This window comes from Glandiceps talaboti, chromosome 3 (genome assembly GCF_964340395.1).
Source record: "Glandiceps talaboti chromosome 3, keGlaTala1.1, whole genome shotgun sequence".
In the NCBI taxonomy this organism is placed as follows: domain Eukaryota; kingdom Metazoa; phylum Hemichordata; class Enteropneusta; family Spengelidae; genus Glandiceps; species Glandiceps talaboti.
This window is the reverse complement of record NC_135551.1, coordinates 31,088,427-31,104,115: the sequence shown is the minus strand read 5'-3', so window position 1 is coordinate 31,104,115 and position 15,689 is coordinate 31,088,427. Positions and strand designations below refer to the sequence as shown.

The 15,689-nt window shown below is 36.4% G+C and overlaps 1 protein-coding gene across 1 annotated transcript; it reads left to right on the top strand.

The window, feature by feature from the left end:
- The first annotated feature begins 6,525 nt into the window (after nucleotides 1–6,525).
- On the top strand, nucleotides 6,526–15,689 carry LOC144433381 (zinc finger MYM-type protein 3-like). Its single transcript, XM_078121684.1, has 13 exons — nucleotides 6,526–6,666; nucleotides 7,500–7,854; nucleotides 7,900–8,201; nucleotides 8,474–8,573; nucleotides 9,180–9,360; nucleotides 9,772–9,944; nucleotides 10,330–10,431; nucleotides 10,896–11,243; nucleotides 11,707–12,027; nucleotides 12,566–12,706; nucleotides 13,259–14,095; nucleotides 14,378–14,495; nucleotides 15,500–15,689. Exons 1-13 carry the CDS (start codon nucleotides 6,526–6,528, stop codon nucleotides 15,687–15,689), a joined length of 3,309 nt encoding a protein of 1,102 aa, XP_077977810.1.

Below are 15,689 nucleotides of genomic sequence, written 5' to 3'. Positions count from 1 at the left end.
TGTTGCTGCAGGGGTACACAAAATAAGAACAATGAATATATTTTAATTTAATCAACTTGGGGTAACCAGAGTACCGAGAAAGGGGGGGGGGGGGGGGGGGGGGGGCTACATTATTCATTAGGGTCAAACTTTAATCAAACTCGGCCAACACTGGATAGGTTTGAACTAAGACTGCAGTAGTAATAATAGACACACAAGCTTACAGCTTGGCCTCTGACTTGGCCCCTGTAGGCTTTGACAGAAATTTTGTACTTCTGTTTACCTGGCTTGTACATGTAACTTTTTACTGATAATCTATTTTAGCAACCAAATGACATACAACATATACATGTTTGTACATGTATGTAGGCTAAATGCAAGGTTAGTTTATAGTAAGATACAACATTCCTGCCACACCATCAGCCAGCACTCACCATTATAGAAATTGTCCCCATCCATTTACCCATCCTTGGATATATATTTTCAACCATCCCAGAGTCAATATATTTAAATACATTGCAAGGATGGGATTTCATAGCAGGCATATGATACTATAAAAATATAACTATCAGTGTATCTCAGTTTCTATCAAATTTTGACGACTTCTTAGTAACGTTATATTAAGAAAGTAGATTTATTTATTATCATGTATTTTTTGTCATTTTTGATGAAATACCATGTTGGCTTACTGTGTCTCCTGCAAAGATTGATCACCTCTGTTCAGTCTGTCAATGTCATAGTTTTTACTGAATGTATTCTTTGTCATTGTAATCTGTTAATTTTTGTTAGCAATGTTATACCGAGTTTTGCAGAACCACTACAAATTTCATTGCACAAATACGTATGACAGTAATCTGTTATTTTTTTGTTACAGGACAAAATTACTGAGACATACAATGCAGATACTGTACAGCTTGGTAAAAGCAAAGAGACGATATTGATAGATAAAATATCAGCGGTGTCTGAAGTAAATGGAAAACAGGTGTCAGAGATGACAGACGATAATGTAGAGGCTGAAGTAGAATCTGAAATTAATGAAGATAGGAGGGAAATACAGGAAGCATCTGTTAGTGTGAAAGATAGTAAGGGTGAAATAGATGTAGATGGAGTTACAACACCTAAAGATGTTGACCAACCCACAAAGGTCAGTGACCCTGAAATAGCACAAATTGAAGAACAAATACATGTATCACCAGAATTGAACAATATGAAAGAGAACAAAGACTTTGAAGTTGAATCGGATGAACATAAATGTACATCTCTTGATGAGATCAGTAAATCTGAAGATAGTGAATTAGTTGAGAATGCAGATGGTAATTCAGAACAGACTATTATGACTTCAAATGACATATCTGAATGCAAGGATACACAGGAGTCATCCATTGAAGACAATCAGAAAGAAACACTTACATCAACAGCAAAAGACAATGACCCAAGAAGTATGGAAGATGATAGACCAATGGATGATGTCGACATGTTAGGAGTGAATGCAGGTGATGATCAGGCAGTGGAGACAGCACAAATAATGTCAGATGACCCTGCAAAAGCCACTGATGACCCAGTAGAGATGATTTCAGAGGACCCGATAGAAGTTAATGATGACCCAGTACAGCCTGTGTCTGATAACACAGTACAGGCAATGTCAGATGACCGTGATATAGCCAATGAGGACACAGTACAGGTGGTGTCAGATGACACTGTACAGGTGGTGTCGGATGAGCCTTCAAAAGCTAAGGAAGACATAGCACATGTTGTATCAGATGAACCCACAGAAGCTAAAGATGATGCAGTACAGGTGGTATCAGATGAAATGGTACCAGTGATGACAGATGACAAAGTGCAAGTGATATCGGATGACCCAGTACTGGTGATCCCAGATGATACTGTAGAAACCAATGATGACACTGTACAGGTTGTGTCAGATGACACCACACAGGTTGTGTCAGATGACCCTACAAAAACCAATGACGACACTGCACAGGTGATTTCAGATGATGACATCACAGAGGGTAATACAATGCAGCTATTAGACAGTGCCAAATCTACAGAAAGAACTAATTTAGAAAACAGTGGTGATACTGAAAGTCATGTGATCGGTACTCAAAATCCTGAGAGTTCAAATGCAGATGACGTTCCTGCTGCAGTGACACAAAGACAGATCATTTCCACAGATTCCATATCCCAAGATGAAAGCAACACAGAAAAAGACACACAAATTGCAGTTACAGATGATGCAGGAACAGCTGCTGCCATGGACACTACTGTTGAGGAAGAAAAGGGGAGTGGAGATGTTGCTATGGTGGAATCAAATGCTATGGAAACAGAAACTAATCAGGAATCAACAGAAAGTCAGTCATTGATGCCAAAAATTGTTGAAGGGAGTGTCACTTCTATGCCGTGTATTATTGAAGGTAGTGTAACCAGCTACAGTGAGCAACTCACACAACCAATGACTGAACACCAGTTAAGTACTGGTCAAGGTGAAGCAGACCAATCTAGTACCAAGGATTTGTCAGGTGACACATCACCAATGGAGGTTGATGAGCCAGCTATAGTCAGCGAGAACAAAACAACACAGGGAGATGAGCAGGTTGTGAAAAGTAGTAAGACAGAAGGAAATAAGGTCAAAACACAGGAAACTGATGATGATCTTATTGTTGTAGGTGAAACTGATAAAACCAAGCCAGTTGAAATTATAGACCTTGTTGATGATGATGTTACTTCACCCATCAAAGAACATAGTACAGCTGAAATGCAGAAACCTCAACACTCAGAGGGTGCCACCACAGAGGGCAGCAGTAGACAAACAGAAACACAATCAAAGAACAAGGAGACAAATCAAAATGAAAACAGTGACAAAACAAGTGGAAGTGATAGTGCAGGAAATAATAGTAATCAACTCAATATCAATCAAACAAGATCAAGAAACATATCCAATATAATCAGTAAAATAGTACAGCAGAAACAAACCACAGAGGAAGAACAGGTAAGGAGTTTTTAAATTATTGGCATGAATTAATTAACATGACCTGCACATGTATATGTATATACCATTGATTACCTGTATCATATACTGTTGGTGTTTACACTGCAGTGCAATTCCAAAAACGTTGCTTGCTTATATACAAACGAGTTACATATATACCATTGATTACTTGCATCGCATACTGTGTCAGTGTTTCCACTGCAGTGCAATACCGAAAACATTGCATGTATCAATTTATGTATGTATTTATGTATGCAGGCAGGTAGGTAGGTAGGTATGTATGTATGTATGTATGTTGTGTGTATGTATTTGTGTATGTATGTATGTATGTATGTATGTATGTATGTATGTACATATGTATGTATTTGTGTATGTATGTATGTATGTATGTATGTATGTATGTATGTATGTATGTATGTATTTGTGTATGTGTGTATGTATGTATGTATGTATGTATGTATGTATGTATGTATTTGTGTATGTATGTATGTATGTATGTATGTATGTATGTATGTATGTATGTAGGTATGTATGTTTGTATGTACATATGTATGTATGTATGTATGTATGTATGTATTTGTGTATGTATGTATGTATGTAGGTATGTATGTATGTATGTATGTATGTATGTATGTGTGTATGTATGTATGTATGTATGTATGTATGTATATATGTATGTATGTGTGTATGTATGTATGTATGTATGTATGTATGTATGTATATGTATGTATGTATGTATGTATGTGTGTATGTATATGTATGTATGTATGTATGTATGTATGTATGTATGTATGTATGTATGTATGTATATGTATGTATGTATGTATGTATGTATGTATATGTATGTATGTATGTATGTATGTATGTATGTATGTATGTATGTGTGTGTGTATGTATGTTGTGTGTATGTATGTATGTATGTATGTATGTATGTATGTATGTATGTATGTATGTATGTATGTATGTATGTATGTATGTTGTTTATGTATTGTGTATGTATGTATTTGTGTATGTTTGCAGATGAGTGTGATCTTCAACATTTAGACACAAACACAGTTGTAGCTTTCTGAAGTTTGATGATAAACATATAGTAAAAACAGAACCCTGCATATTTACTCTTGTGTTTGTAGTGTGTTGTGCTACACTTTCACCTTGCAATGATCATAATATGACCTCAGAGACCATCTCAAGCACTTGCGCAAATACCACAAATACACCACTCAAGGACTCGTGTGACATGAGGTTCTGTCGTATTATTTACAGGAAATGATTATCAGATTTCACTGTTGTCAACCATTGAAATAATTAACAAGTTTAACTGTCATCTACCATTAATGTTCTGCTTTACTTTTAGGGTAAAGACAGCAAAAGTGGAGATCATACCGTGACTTCAGGTGTTGGCAGTAGTTTAAAAATCAAAAATGAGCCTTCTGATGACCAAAAGAAGGTAAGGATACAATTTCAATTCCAAGGGGATGATCTTATCTGTAGAATAGAGTTTGGAACAAAAATGTTATTGTGGATGAAAAAACTTTTGATCAGCCATCTACAATCTGAGATTGGTCAAGGTTGTCATGAGAACTGCAATTAGTCCAACTACAATGATGAGACATAGACTTGAGATTGGTCAACTTGGATTTTATAAATTTAAAAAAGTCAACAAGTCCTTCAGTCTATGTTTAAACTTTATTACTGATATTTCAACCCAACGCAAGAGGTCTTCTTTAGGGTCTGAAAACACTAACATGAACAATATAGAATGAGTGGAATAAACCAAGTAATTGACTTTACAAAATAATTGAATATATTGTAAAACATGCTGGTAATAAATAGTACACAAGCAGACAGCTTTGAATGTTGTTAGTGGTTCATGACTACCAGGTAACTCCTACCTTTATGCTATGTAATTTCTATTTTACACAGAAAAATGTTGCGACTACAGCTACATCAAGTACAAGTACTGATGTCTCGACTCCCACTCCTACTGTACAAACATCAAAGATTACTGATAAAACACCTACTAGCAAGGATAAAGATGGTAAGTATTGTAAAGTGAGATACAGTTTGTACCAGTGTAAAGGCTTACTGATGCAATCACATTTATTCATGTCTAAGTAATGTTAACTCACTCAACACAATTGTTATCAATATTTCTTGAGTGCCAAAGTCAGTTATGGGGAGAGTAATGTGTTAACTTAATAACCACCAATGTTAACTCACTCAACACGATTGTTATCAATATTTCTTGAGTGCCAAAGTCAGTTATGGGGAGAGTAATGTGTTAACTTAGTAACCACCAATGTTAACTCACTCAACACGATTGTTATCAATATTTCTTGAGTGCCAAAGTCAGTTATGGAGAGAGTAATGTGTTAACTTAGTAACCACCAATGCTAACTCACTCAACACGATTGTTATCAATATTTCTTTAGCACCAAAGTCAGTTATGGGGAGAGTAATGTGTTAACTTAGTAACCACCAATGTTAACTCACTCAACACGATTGTTATCAATATTTCTTTAGCACCAAAGTCAGTTATGGGGAGAGTAATGTGTTAACTTAATAACCACCAATGTTAACTCACTCAACACGGTTGTTATCAATATTTCTTTAGCACCAAAGTCAGTTATGGGGAGAGTAATGTGTTAACCCAGTAACCACCAATGTTACATTTGTAACTCACCCTAGTCAACAGTTATCAACATTTCTTTAGCTGTAAATTGTAATGTCAATTATGGAGAGAGTAATTGTGTTAGGTTAAGTCAATCCTCTGTAATACAGCTTCAGAATCTCATTCTCATATGCTAGCTGATGTAACACTTGGCTTACCTACCTAGTCTTAACATCAAGGTTGTGCAGGTATTAACCCTGCCAGTTGCTAACACGCACTGATAAGGTGTTAGCACAGCCTGATGTTAGCACTGAGCTGACATAATGTCTAACGTATGGCAGATGCAGGTGTGCCAGCCTCATTTTAAAATTGGGCTAACCTTGTCTAACTTTAGTCAGGTGCATGCATTAACCCTTCCAGCTGCTAGCATATGCTGATGAGGAACTATTGCTAGCCCAATGCTAATCCAGTCAGAAAACTATTCTTCAGCTGCAACAAAACACGAAAGTGTAGAAGAGGAATGTAACAGAATACATTTGATGTATTACATACATTTTCAGATGATCCTGAGCTTGAGATAACACAAGTTATAAGAACAACTCGACGACAACAACCAGCATGCAGTCTGTGTAAACAGGTCAAAACATTAACCCAGACATTGGATTGGAATAGACAAAGGTATCGTTTTTGCTGTTTATCATGTATGGATCTGTTTGCCAAGAAGAACTCATTACGCATTGACAAGACATCACAGAATACCCAGCCTGCTACAAAGACATGTGGATATTGCAAAGGAGTTGTGAGTGCCCCTAACCTTGGAAAGTATATCAAGAACTTGTCAGGACGAGTGCTCATGTTCTGTACACAGACATGCCTCACAGAAATTAACAGGCGAATGAAAACTTGTATAAATTGTAACAAAGAACTGATCAGCAACAGTGATATCATAATGGCTCAAGTTGGAAATAAAGGTGCTTTCAAGGAGTTCTGTAGTCAAGACTGTGTGTCCAACTATGAAGCCAAGAGGACAGATAAACCCAAAAATGAAGGGGTCATCAAAAAATGTTCTGTGTGTGATAAAATGGGACAGGTAAGACTGCAAAAAAATGGTATAGTTAAAGTTCAAAGAGTTGTGCTTTCTGACTGGACTAACATAGCTTTGACATATTGACCACAGCGACATGTCTGTAAACCTTGTTCTATGTTAGGTGTAAACTGCTTGTTCAGTGCCTGTATACAAGTTGATGTGAAATGCCAGTCAAGTACAGGAACACCACAAAATGATACAGGGATGGTCCTAAACAGTAGACCAGCCAGAGTGGAAAAACCCAACTATTCTAGGAAATGATTTATGTCTGTGTCCCTATTTATAACACAAAACAAGTAGTTCAACACAAAACATATGTCAGTCAGTCAGTCAAAAAGTGTAAGTGAGAATTGAAAGAAAATCACAACAGATTATGTTGACCAACTGGAGGATCAACTAAATATTGTGACAAAAAACATCAAATGCACTTTTCTTTGACAAAAAAGATGTACAAATGTCGGGACACAAATACAAAACATTATTTCTATAAGAATGAATGTTCATGAACTCTGAGCTTATAAATGAAAGTTTCTACTCACACAGCCAAAAGATTTTATAAATGAAAGTTTCTACTCACACAGCCAAAAGATTTCTTGGAAATGAAGCCCAAATGTTCACGAACATCTCATCAACACAGTCAGGGATTTGCTTGAAAGAAATTGTTTGCCTGTTTTTGACTTTCCATTTGTATCTTTGCAGTGTTTGTAAACAGTCTCACTGTACATGATAGTGACATATATATTTGTATGCTCCATAGTCATTCATATATATTGATATCACTATTTAAAACATTGCTAATAAGTGGGAGTCATATGATTATTATTTACTCTCTACAGGTCAAACATGAAGTCAATTTTCAAGGCCAGGTTCACAAACTCTGTAGTGATGCGTGTTTTGCTGCTTTCCGTTACGCTCACAATCTGAGTATGAACTGCTGTGATCAGTGTGGTGTCAATTGTTATAATGATAAATACACACCTCAATATATGCAGTACGAAGGTAAACCTAAACGATTCTGTACTCTCCGTTGTATGAACAAATTTAAAGACTTACACAAGAGATTTGTGGAGTGTTACTGGTGTAAGACAAAGAAGACCAACTTTGAAATGGTGGAAAGAGTAGATTCAAATAACAAAGTACAGCTCTTCTGCTCCTTACCGTGTCTACAAGCCTACAGAGAGAAAGTTAGCAGTCAGCCAACTCCAGTGGTTCCACAACAACCACAGCCACAGCAAGCACAGAAATCATCGGCCTCTGTAACTGCAAGTGCTGCACAGTGTCATCATTGTAAAAAAATGTCGCCACCATTATTTCATCTAACCATGAGTGACAATACTATCAGGAATTTTTGTTGTTACAACTGTGTAATAGCATTCCAGGCACAGTTTAACACACCCACCGTTACCCTGCCACACCAGACTTTACAATTACAGTGCTCACTTTGTAAAATGAATTTCTCCAGTAAACCAGTCACATTGGAATACAAAGGTAACTGTACTCAGTTTTGCAGTCAACCATGCCTGGAAGATTTCAAAAGGGTAAGTCAATGTTTTAAATATGTATTTAGTATTTGAAAACTACGATACAGAAAAAGAAATACCTCATCAACATTGCATAATTTAGCAATCTAACATGATAAAAATCATACTTAAAATCCATTTACTTTCCAATCATATAAACATTTACTCTGCGTGTATTAAAAACCGAGAGTTCCTGTGTTATCAGCCATCAGTGTTTCTCTCCTCAAGTGCAAATATTCATATTGCGGCAGTAATGTATAATGTAATCAGATGTTTGATTTTTATTTCAGATCAATGCTATAACAGCTGTGTGTGACATGTGTCAACAGGAGAAAATACTCTATGAAACCTGTAAATTTTCAGGCCAAGAGAGATCATTCTGCAGTGAAGGTAACATTTACTTCATTGATCCTAGGCTACAGAAAATGTCTAACATACATGTCACAGAATATTGCAAGGTTTCAGGTTAAGATTGCACTTGTGTTTTCTGTTTCCCACCAAATAAAGTGTGCTCAAATATTATTATGAAATAATTATTTACATTTTATACAGTCTTTCTCAAGTGCCAATTGCTATAAATCAGCCATGTAGACTATGCAAGCCTAGAAACTTGAATAAATTAACAACTAGGGATGAAATGACAACTTTTGTTGAAGACCACTTTGAAAGTCTTTTTCCTTACCACTGCTCTCATGTTAGCAAGAATGTAGACCTCTGGACCATCTGTGTGAGAGAGGCTCATTTGCATTCAAGCTAGGGGGTTTGGGTTTGGGTTTGGGATAGAATTAGACTCCCTAACATAACTGATTTGTATCATCTTCAGTGGATGGACACAGTTCTCCATGTGTCCCCTCAAGTTTTGACATTTCACAGATCTATTGTAAAAACAAAGAAATTGATGTCAATTCAAAAACTAAAGAATAGCAAGATATTCTAGTACAATTTGGAAATACTAGAGTGTAACTAAACAATCATTTTGTGTGATTACTTTTCCAGGCTGTAAACTGCTTTTCAAACAAGACTTTACCAAAGGACTTGGTTTGAAGTGTATAGTATGTGATTATTGCTCACAGCTTGGTAAAGCTCTGTGTGATAAAGTGATTGATGGAAAGAAGAAACAGTTTTGTTCTTTGGCATGTCTAGATAAATATGAACTATGGTACAGTCAGGCAGCCAGGTAAGTGATTTGATCCTTCTTAGCATCATTAGACAATTTGACAGTGAAGCTAACAAGTTAAAAAATAATGGGTAGTTTGTCATGATGGTACTTTTAGTTTCTAGTTGAGGAATTACTCTAATGATAGGATCAGTGACTTACAAATTGGGTCAAAATCTGATTTTCTAACCGCTATAAATGTTTTAAAATCATTGGTAGTGATCATGAAAAGTGGCTGTACAGTATATAGTTAGCTAATAAGAATATTTTAGTTTGTTATTTAAAAAAGTTTAGAATGAATGAACCAGAAGATCGTTATTCTGCTTTGATAATTATCAATTCTAATTGTAACAACAGTATCTCACTTCAAAATCCTGTGATTTGTAACAATAGTATCTCACTCCAAAATCCTGTGATACATGTATGTTACAGATGTGATGGATGCAGACAACAAGGTCGACGCTTAGAAGAAAGCTTCATGTGGAGAGGAGAAATGAAACATGTCTGCAATCAGCACTGCTTACTTCTATTCTACACCCAGCAGAATGTTCCTAACCTTACCACACAAATGCAACCCAAGTTACCAGACTCTAACCATGTAACTAGTAAGTAACAAAATAGTAGTAATAAAATGGTTATATCGTGTCATATCAAATGAACATACTCTAACTTGTAAGTCAATAATGTAATAAAGTATGTGTACCCTGTCGAATCAAACATATTGTGCAACTCACAGAAACCCCAAATTGAAAGTACTAACTTTGCAAGATGTATAAGCTATAACATAATTATACCAGTGCCAGTAATATAAAATAAATATTGGGGAAAGTAATGGTAATTTTGAACGTTTTGACTCATATTTCGAACACAACAGAACCAGTGACGTAGAACAACCAGAGTATATATTCCATATTTTTGTTCTAAATGGCTCATGCATTGTATAAGGTAGAACTATAATTTCTGTTTGTTGTCTTCTGTTGTGTGTTGTAGGCTTGAATACTTTAGCTGGTTCTTCCTCCACTCCAATTATTGCATCTGTCATGTCACTAGCCCCAGGACAGCAACAAAATCAAGTAGTATTCCAGCAACCAGGTATGTAAGATTAGTATTTTTGTAAGTTTTTAACCCAGGTAACAGCATGAAATCTGCTGTAGTTGTACCCATAACTGCATTCAGAACATCAACTTGAACTCAAGTCTCCACTATTCATTCACACACACACACACACACACACACACACACACACTTTCATGGCTTTGCTAAAAAAGACCCGGAAGGCTATCAACATCAGATGATACAGTCCCAAGGTCAGTACAGTGAAACCTATTACACCTGTAATTGGTTGAATATGCTGCCATCGGGCCAGTTGTCACTAGGGAATCTGTGGAGGAACATCAACAAGTGTTAGCATTGTACTCTGTGTCAACTTTAGTCTTACTAAACGAGAAAGTCTATTTTAAGAGACCAACATACCTAATTATCAAGTTAGACTTACTCCAGTTTTGTTAAGTAAATGAATTGATAGTAATTGATGTACTCATACTCTTTGTCAACAGTTGTTTCTACCATCAACAAAGTAACCACAGTTCCTACAATTCTGAATAAGGGACACGTGGCAAAACCTAGCCAAATTAAGATACAGAATATTCAAGGCAGTGCAACCAAGTTGCATCCGGTTACTTTGCCAACTGTACAGAGCTCCTCTCTTCTGAAAACCAACACTGATCCTATGATGAAAACAGTGTCATCACAAGTAATGCCGCCACTTCCTAAATTAGACCCACCACCTCCACCCCCAGCACCACCTAAAATATTGAAGAATAAGAGTTTGATGTGTAAACCATTCACACAGACCAAAGCAACATCTTGTAAACCACACCAGTCCAGTAAATCAACAAGTACAGGTAAGTTTGTTTGGTTGATATTTATAGTAATAATAATAGTAATTGATAGTACACATTTATAAATGCCTTCTAGTGTATGTCTTTATTATAGCATTGTCCAATTATTACTTCTGACACAGATCGTCAAAATGACCATACATAACTTCCGCAACTCCATTTGGAGCATACAATCCATCGCAACCTTTATAAGTGCATAGGAGTAAAGCATTCACATTGTAACCTCTATCCTACCAGGTCCTCAATTATACAGCTGGGTCGACTGAGGCACAATCACGGCTCAAATCTTGCCCAAGGACTTCAGGCATGTAGAAAAAGGCAGCAGCGATATAGAACCAGCAACTTACAAGATGTAGACTGTTGTTTCAATTATAATGATGTAGTGTAGAGTTACTTTCTAAAGAACTATGATCTTGGTTATACTGGACATGGTATTACTCTGCAATATTTTAATTTAATTTTACAGAAGCTGATTGGAAACCCAAGTTAATAGTAGTACCAATACCAGTACCTATATACGTCCCTGTACCAATGCAGATGTATAACTCTGTTGTACCTGCTCCTGTGTTTACACCCATGCCATTGCCAGTTCCTATGTGGTTACCAGTAGCTAATAATGATGCCGATAAACTGATAAAGACAATGGAAGAGATTAAGGAGAAGACGCCATCAGATCCTCTAGAGGCTGAGTTATTACTAATGGCAGAAGCCATTGCTGGTGAGAAGAGTAGTAGTGATAGCAAGAAAGAAGAAGATAACTTGTCAGCATCAGGAGAAACACAGGAAGGTGAGATGTGAACAAGCATCATGTATATAACAATCAGTCTTACAGCATATGCCAAGTGTCATAGGCCTATTACCACAAGTATAATACAGTTAGTTCATGACCACCCCACCACCACCCCTTCCACTACCACCACCATCGCCCCCTTCCACCACCACCACCACATCGCCCCATATATGATCACTTGGCTGCTGCATAATAGTGTAACCTTACATTTGATCTTACCCTTACGTTTTATAATCAATTGTGAATCAAGCTGCTTCCTGCTTAGCACAAACTCCTGTTGTAATTATAGTTGTGAATGTTTTCTATATATATATATAGCATATGACATACTCTCATGCATTACTTCTGTGCTTTTATCATGCTTAACTAAACTTGTCTGAAAATATAGCATTCATGCAATACCTCATGAGTAATCAATCCATAAAGATAGAATTCAAGTGTCCACACCCAGTTAATAAAATATAATGTGCATTTAAGCTACATTGTATATGTCAAATTAAAACTAAAAACAGTTGATTTTTGTCTTTGCATCAAGATGGTGAGACCGGTAACTTAACATTTGAAGAAACAGAGCAAGTGATACCATCTCAGATGTTAGAAGATGACATTCTACAAATGGCTGCCAATATTGCACAAGTGATATCAGAACCCAGTAATGATCAAGACTTCAGTGCAGGTGAGATGACACGTTGACAGTCATCATTTCTGTACAGATATCAAATTATACATATTGCAGATGTACCATTCATTCAGATACTTTCTGATCTCGGTTTGATAATTTCACCTCAGGTGAGATGGAACTTTGGCAGAACACAAGCAGACTTAAAAGGGAAAACCTTTGTAGAAAATGAATACACATTAAATACTAAATGAGTCTAATCAAGTGACTTTATAAGTTTCTTGCATTTATGTTGAGTGCAGTTACACAGAATTATGAAATTTGTCTAGTTTAAATGACAAAAAAAGCTTAAGAAGGGAAGCTGGCTTGTTGGTCCTGTCCGTTTACCCCTTTTTGTCCTTTTGTATTTAGCAACAACAGAATCATATGTAGCCTTTAGGAGATTGCTAAGAAGATCGGCATTTGTTGTCAGTGATTTGGTGTCAGTGAATGTACTTGAAAATATTCAAAAAGTTACAATACTTTATGACATAATCATTTTTGTGAGGATGCAATCTTATTCAACTTAACATGTTCTTCTTAGAACGGTGATCTTACTGATATGTGTAGCTTTCCATAATTCTTTAGAAACACCTGACCTGGCTACCATTGATTTTGAAGAGGAGCTACTTTCACCAAGAGAGCAACGTGCAAGGGCTAGAGCTAAAACTGCACCTACAACAAGAAGTAATACCAGATCATCTAAGAGACGTGGTCGGGGAAGAAAGAAAACTAAAGTTATAGAGGAGGAGGATGATGATGATGTTGACACGGCTTCCCCGGCAACACCTCAACAACAAAACACATCTCAGTCACAGGGATTCAAATACACATATGGTATTAATGCATACAGGATATGGGCACAACAAAAGAACCAAGAAAGCAACTCAGAAGACAGCAAAAAGATCTATAAATTCAAATCTGATATTCTCCAGTGTTCAGCTGATGAGATTAATTACTCCTTGTTTCATTTCTTAAAAGAAGTACGTAAACCCAGTGGTGATGAATATACTCCTGATACTATCTTTTACCTTTGCCTCGGAATTCAACAATACTTGTTTGAGAATGGCCGCGTGGAAAACGTCTTCACTGATATTTATTTTGAGAAGTTTACAGACATCCTGACAGAAATTTTATCTCATTGGAAACCTGATATTAATCATATAGGAATGATAAATACATGCATTGAAGAAGAAATGCTGTGGGAATGTAAACAGCTTGGTGCACACTCTCCATTTGTCTTACTGGGTACACTTGTCTATTTTAATACCAAGTATTTCAATCTGAAAACGTCAGAGCAGCATTGCAAGATGTCTTTCACTCATGTCCTAAAACACTGGAAGAAAAGCAACACAAAAAACCAAACTAAGTCAGTTTACTTGAGATACTACAATCCACAGATTAAAGGTAAGCATTTGTCCATGTATCAAATAAAATGACAAGTTGGTGACAATGTTACAAAAAATAGAATAATTGTTTTTATTATAAAATGCTATTTATATATAAAAGTATGTCAGAAAATGTATTGTAAGCATCATACTTTCAAATTACAACTCGTCCCAATGTATTTTAAGGTATTAGTAGGAAATACAACTCAGTCCTAACATACCTTGTCATATATCTTTTCATACATCATTGTATGTCTTTCATGCTTGTAATACAATCTGACAATGTAATGTCATTTAACAGGTCAAGAACCTGGAAATAAGAGGAAGCGTGATGATGCACCAATGTTAGAACAAGCTGAGAATACTGACAATCCTCTCAGATGTCCTGTTAAACTTTATGAATTCTATCTCTCTAAGTGGTAAGTCAAAAAGTTCTGTGTCATTATAAAACCTATTTAGATATCATTTCAATTTACAATAATTCTTATACTCTAAGAGCAGTTAGTCATATGAGTTTCAAATAAAATTTTACCTTTAAATAAGATGATGTATAGATAGATAGATAGATAGATAGATAGATAGATAGATAGATAGATAGATAGATAGATAGACTGACAGAAATATATGGATATAGATAGACAGGCAGCCAGACGGATGGATGGATGGATGGACAGACAGACATAGAGAGATGGACGGGCGGACAGACACAGATAGATGGATGGACGGACAGACAAGACGGATATTTAGATAGAGGGATAGACGGATGGACAGACAGACAAACAGACACAGATGGATGGATGGACGGACTGACAGACAGACATAGATAGATAGATAGATAGATAGATAGATAGATAGATAGATAGATAGATGGACGGGCAGACAGACACAGATAGATGGATGGATGGACGGACAGACAAGACAGACAGATAGATAGACAGATAGATAGATAGATAGATAGATAGATAGATAGATAGATAGATAGATAGATAGACGGATGGACAGACAGACAGACAGACAGACAGACACAGATAGATGGATGGACAGACAGACAGACACAGATAGATGGATGGATGGATGGATGGACAGACAGACACACAGACAGATATATAGATAGATAGCCAAGAAGGTACATAGGCAGGTAAATAGCAATAGATGGAGAGATAACTAGATTGAGTGTTCAATTATTTGAAGCACTTTGACTTGTATTTCAAGCTTTGTAAAAACTCACATTGAACATGAGAAACCAAATATTGTTATTGTAGTTTGAATGAGGGCAGCTTAGTTTACACAGGTAGATTGCAGTTTGAATGTTTACACTAGGTACAAAGGTACGAAATGCAGAAATGCTACTAAAATACCTTGTGTGGTCAGTACCTATGAATTGGTTGCTTAGTGAAATACAACTTATTTTTCTTTCCTACAGTCCTGAAAGTGTGAGAAACAAGTCAGATGTGTTTTACCTTGTTCCAGAGAAGTCCTGTGTTCCAGACAGTCCTGTTTGGTACTCTGGTCTTCCAGTGGGTCAACCCATCATGCATAAAATGCTGACCAGGAACATAATGGTGAAAGAAGTCCATGAACAGTGGGAGTCATTTGCTCTAGATGACGATTGA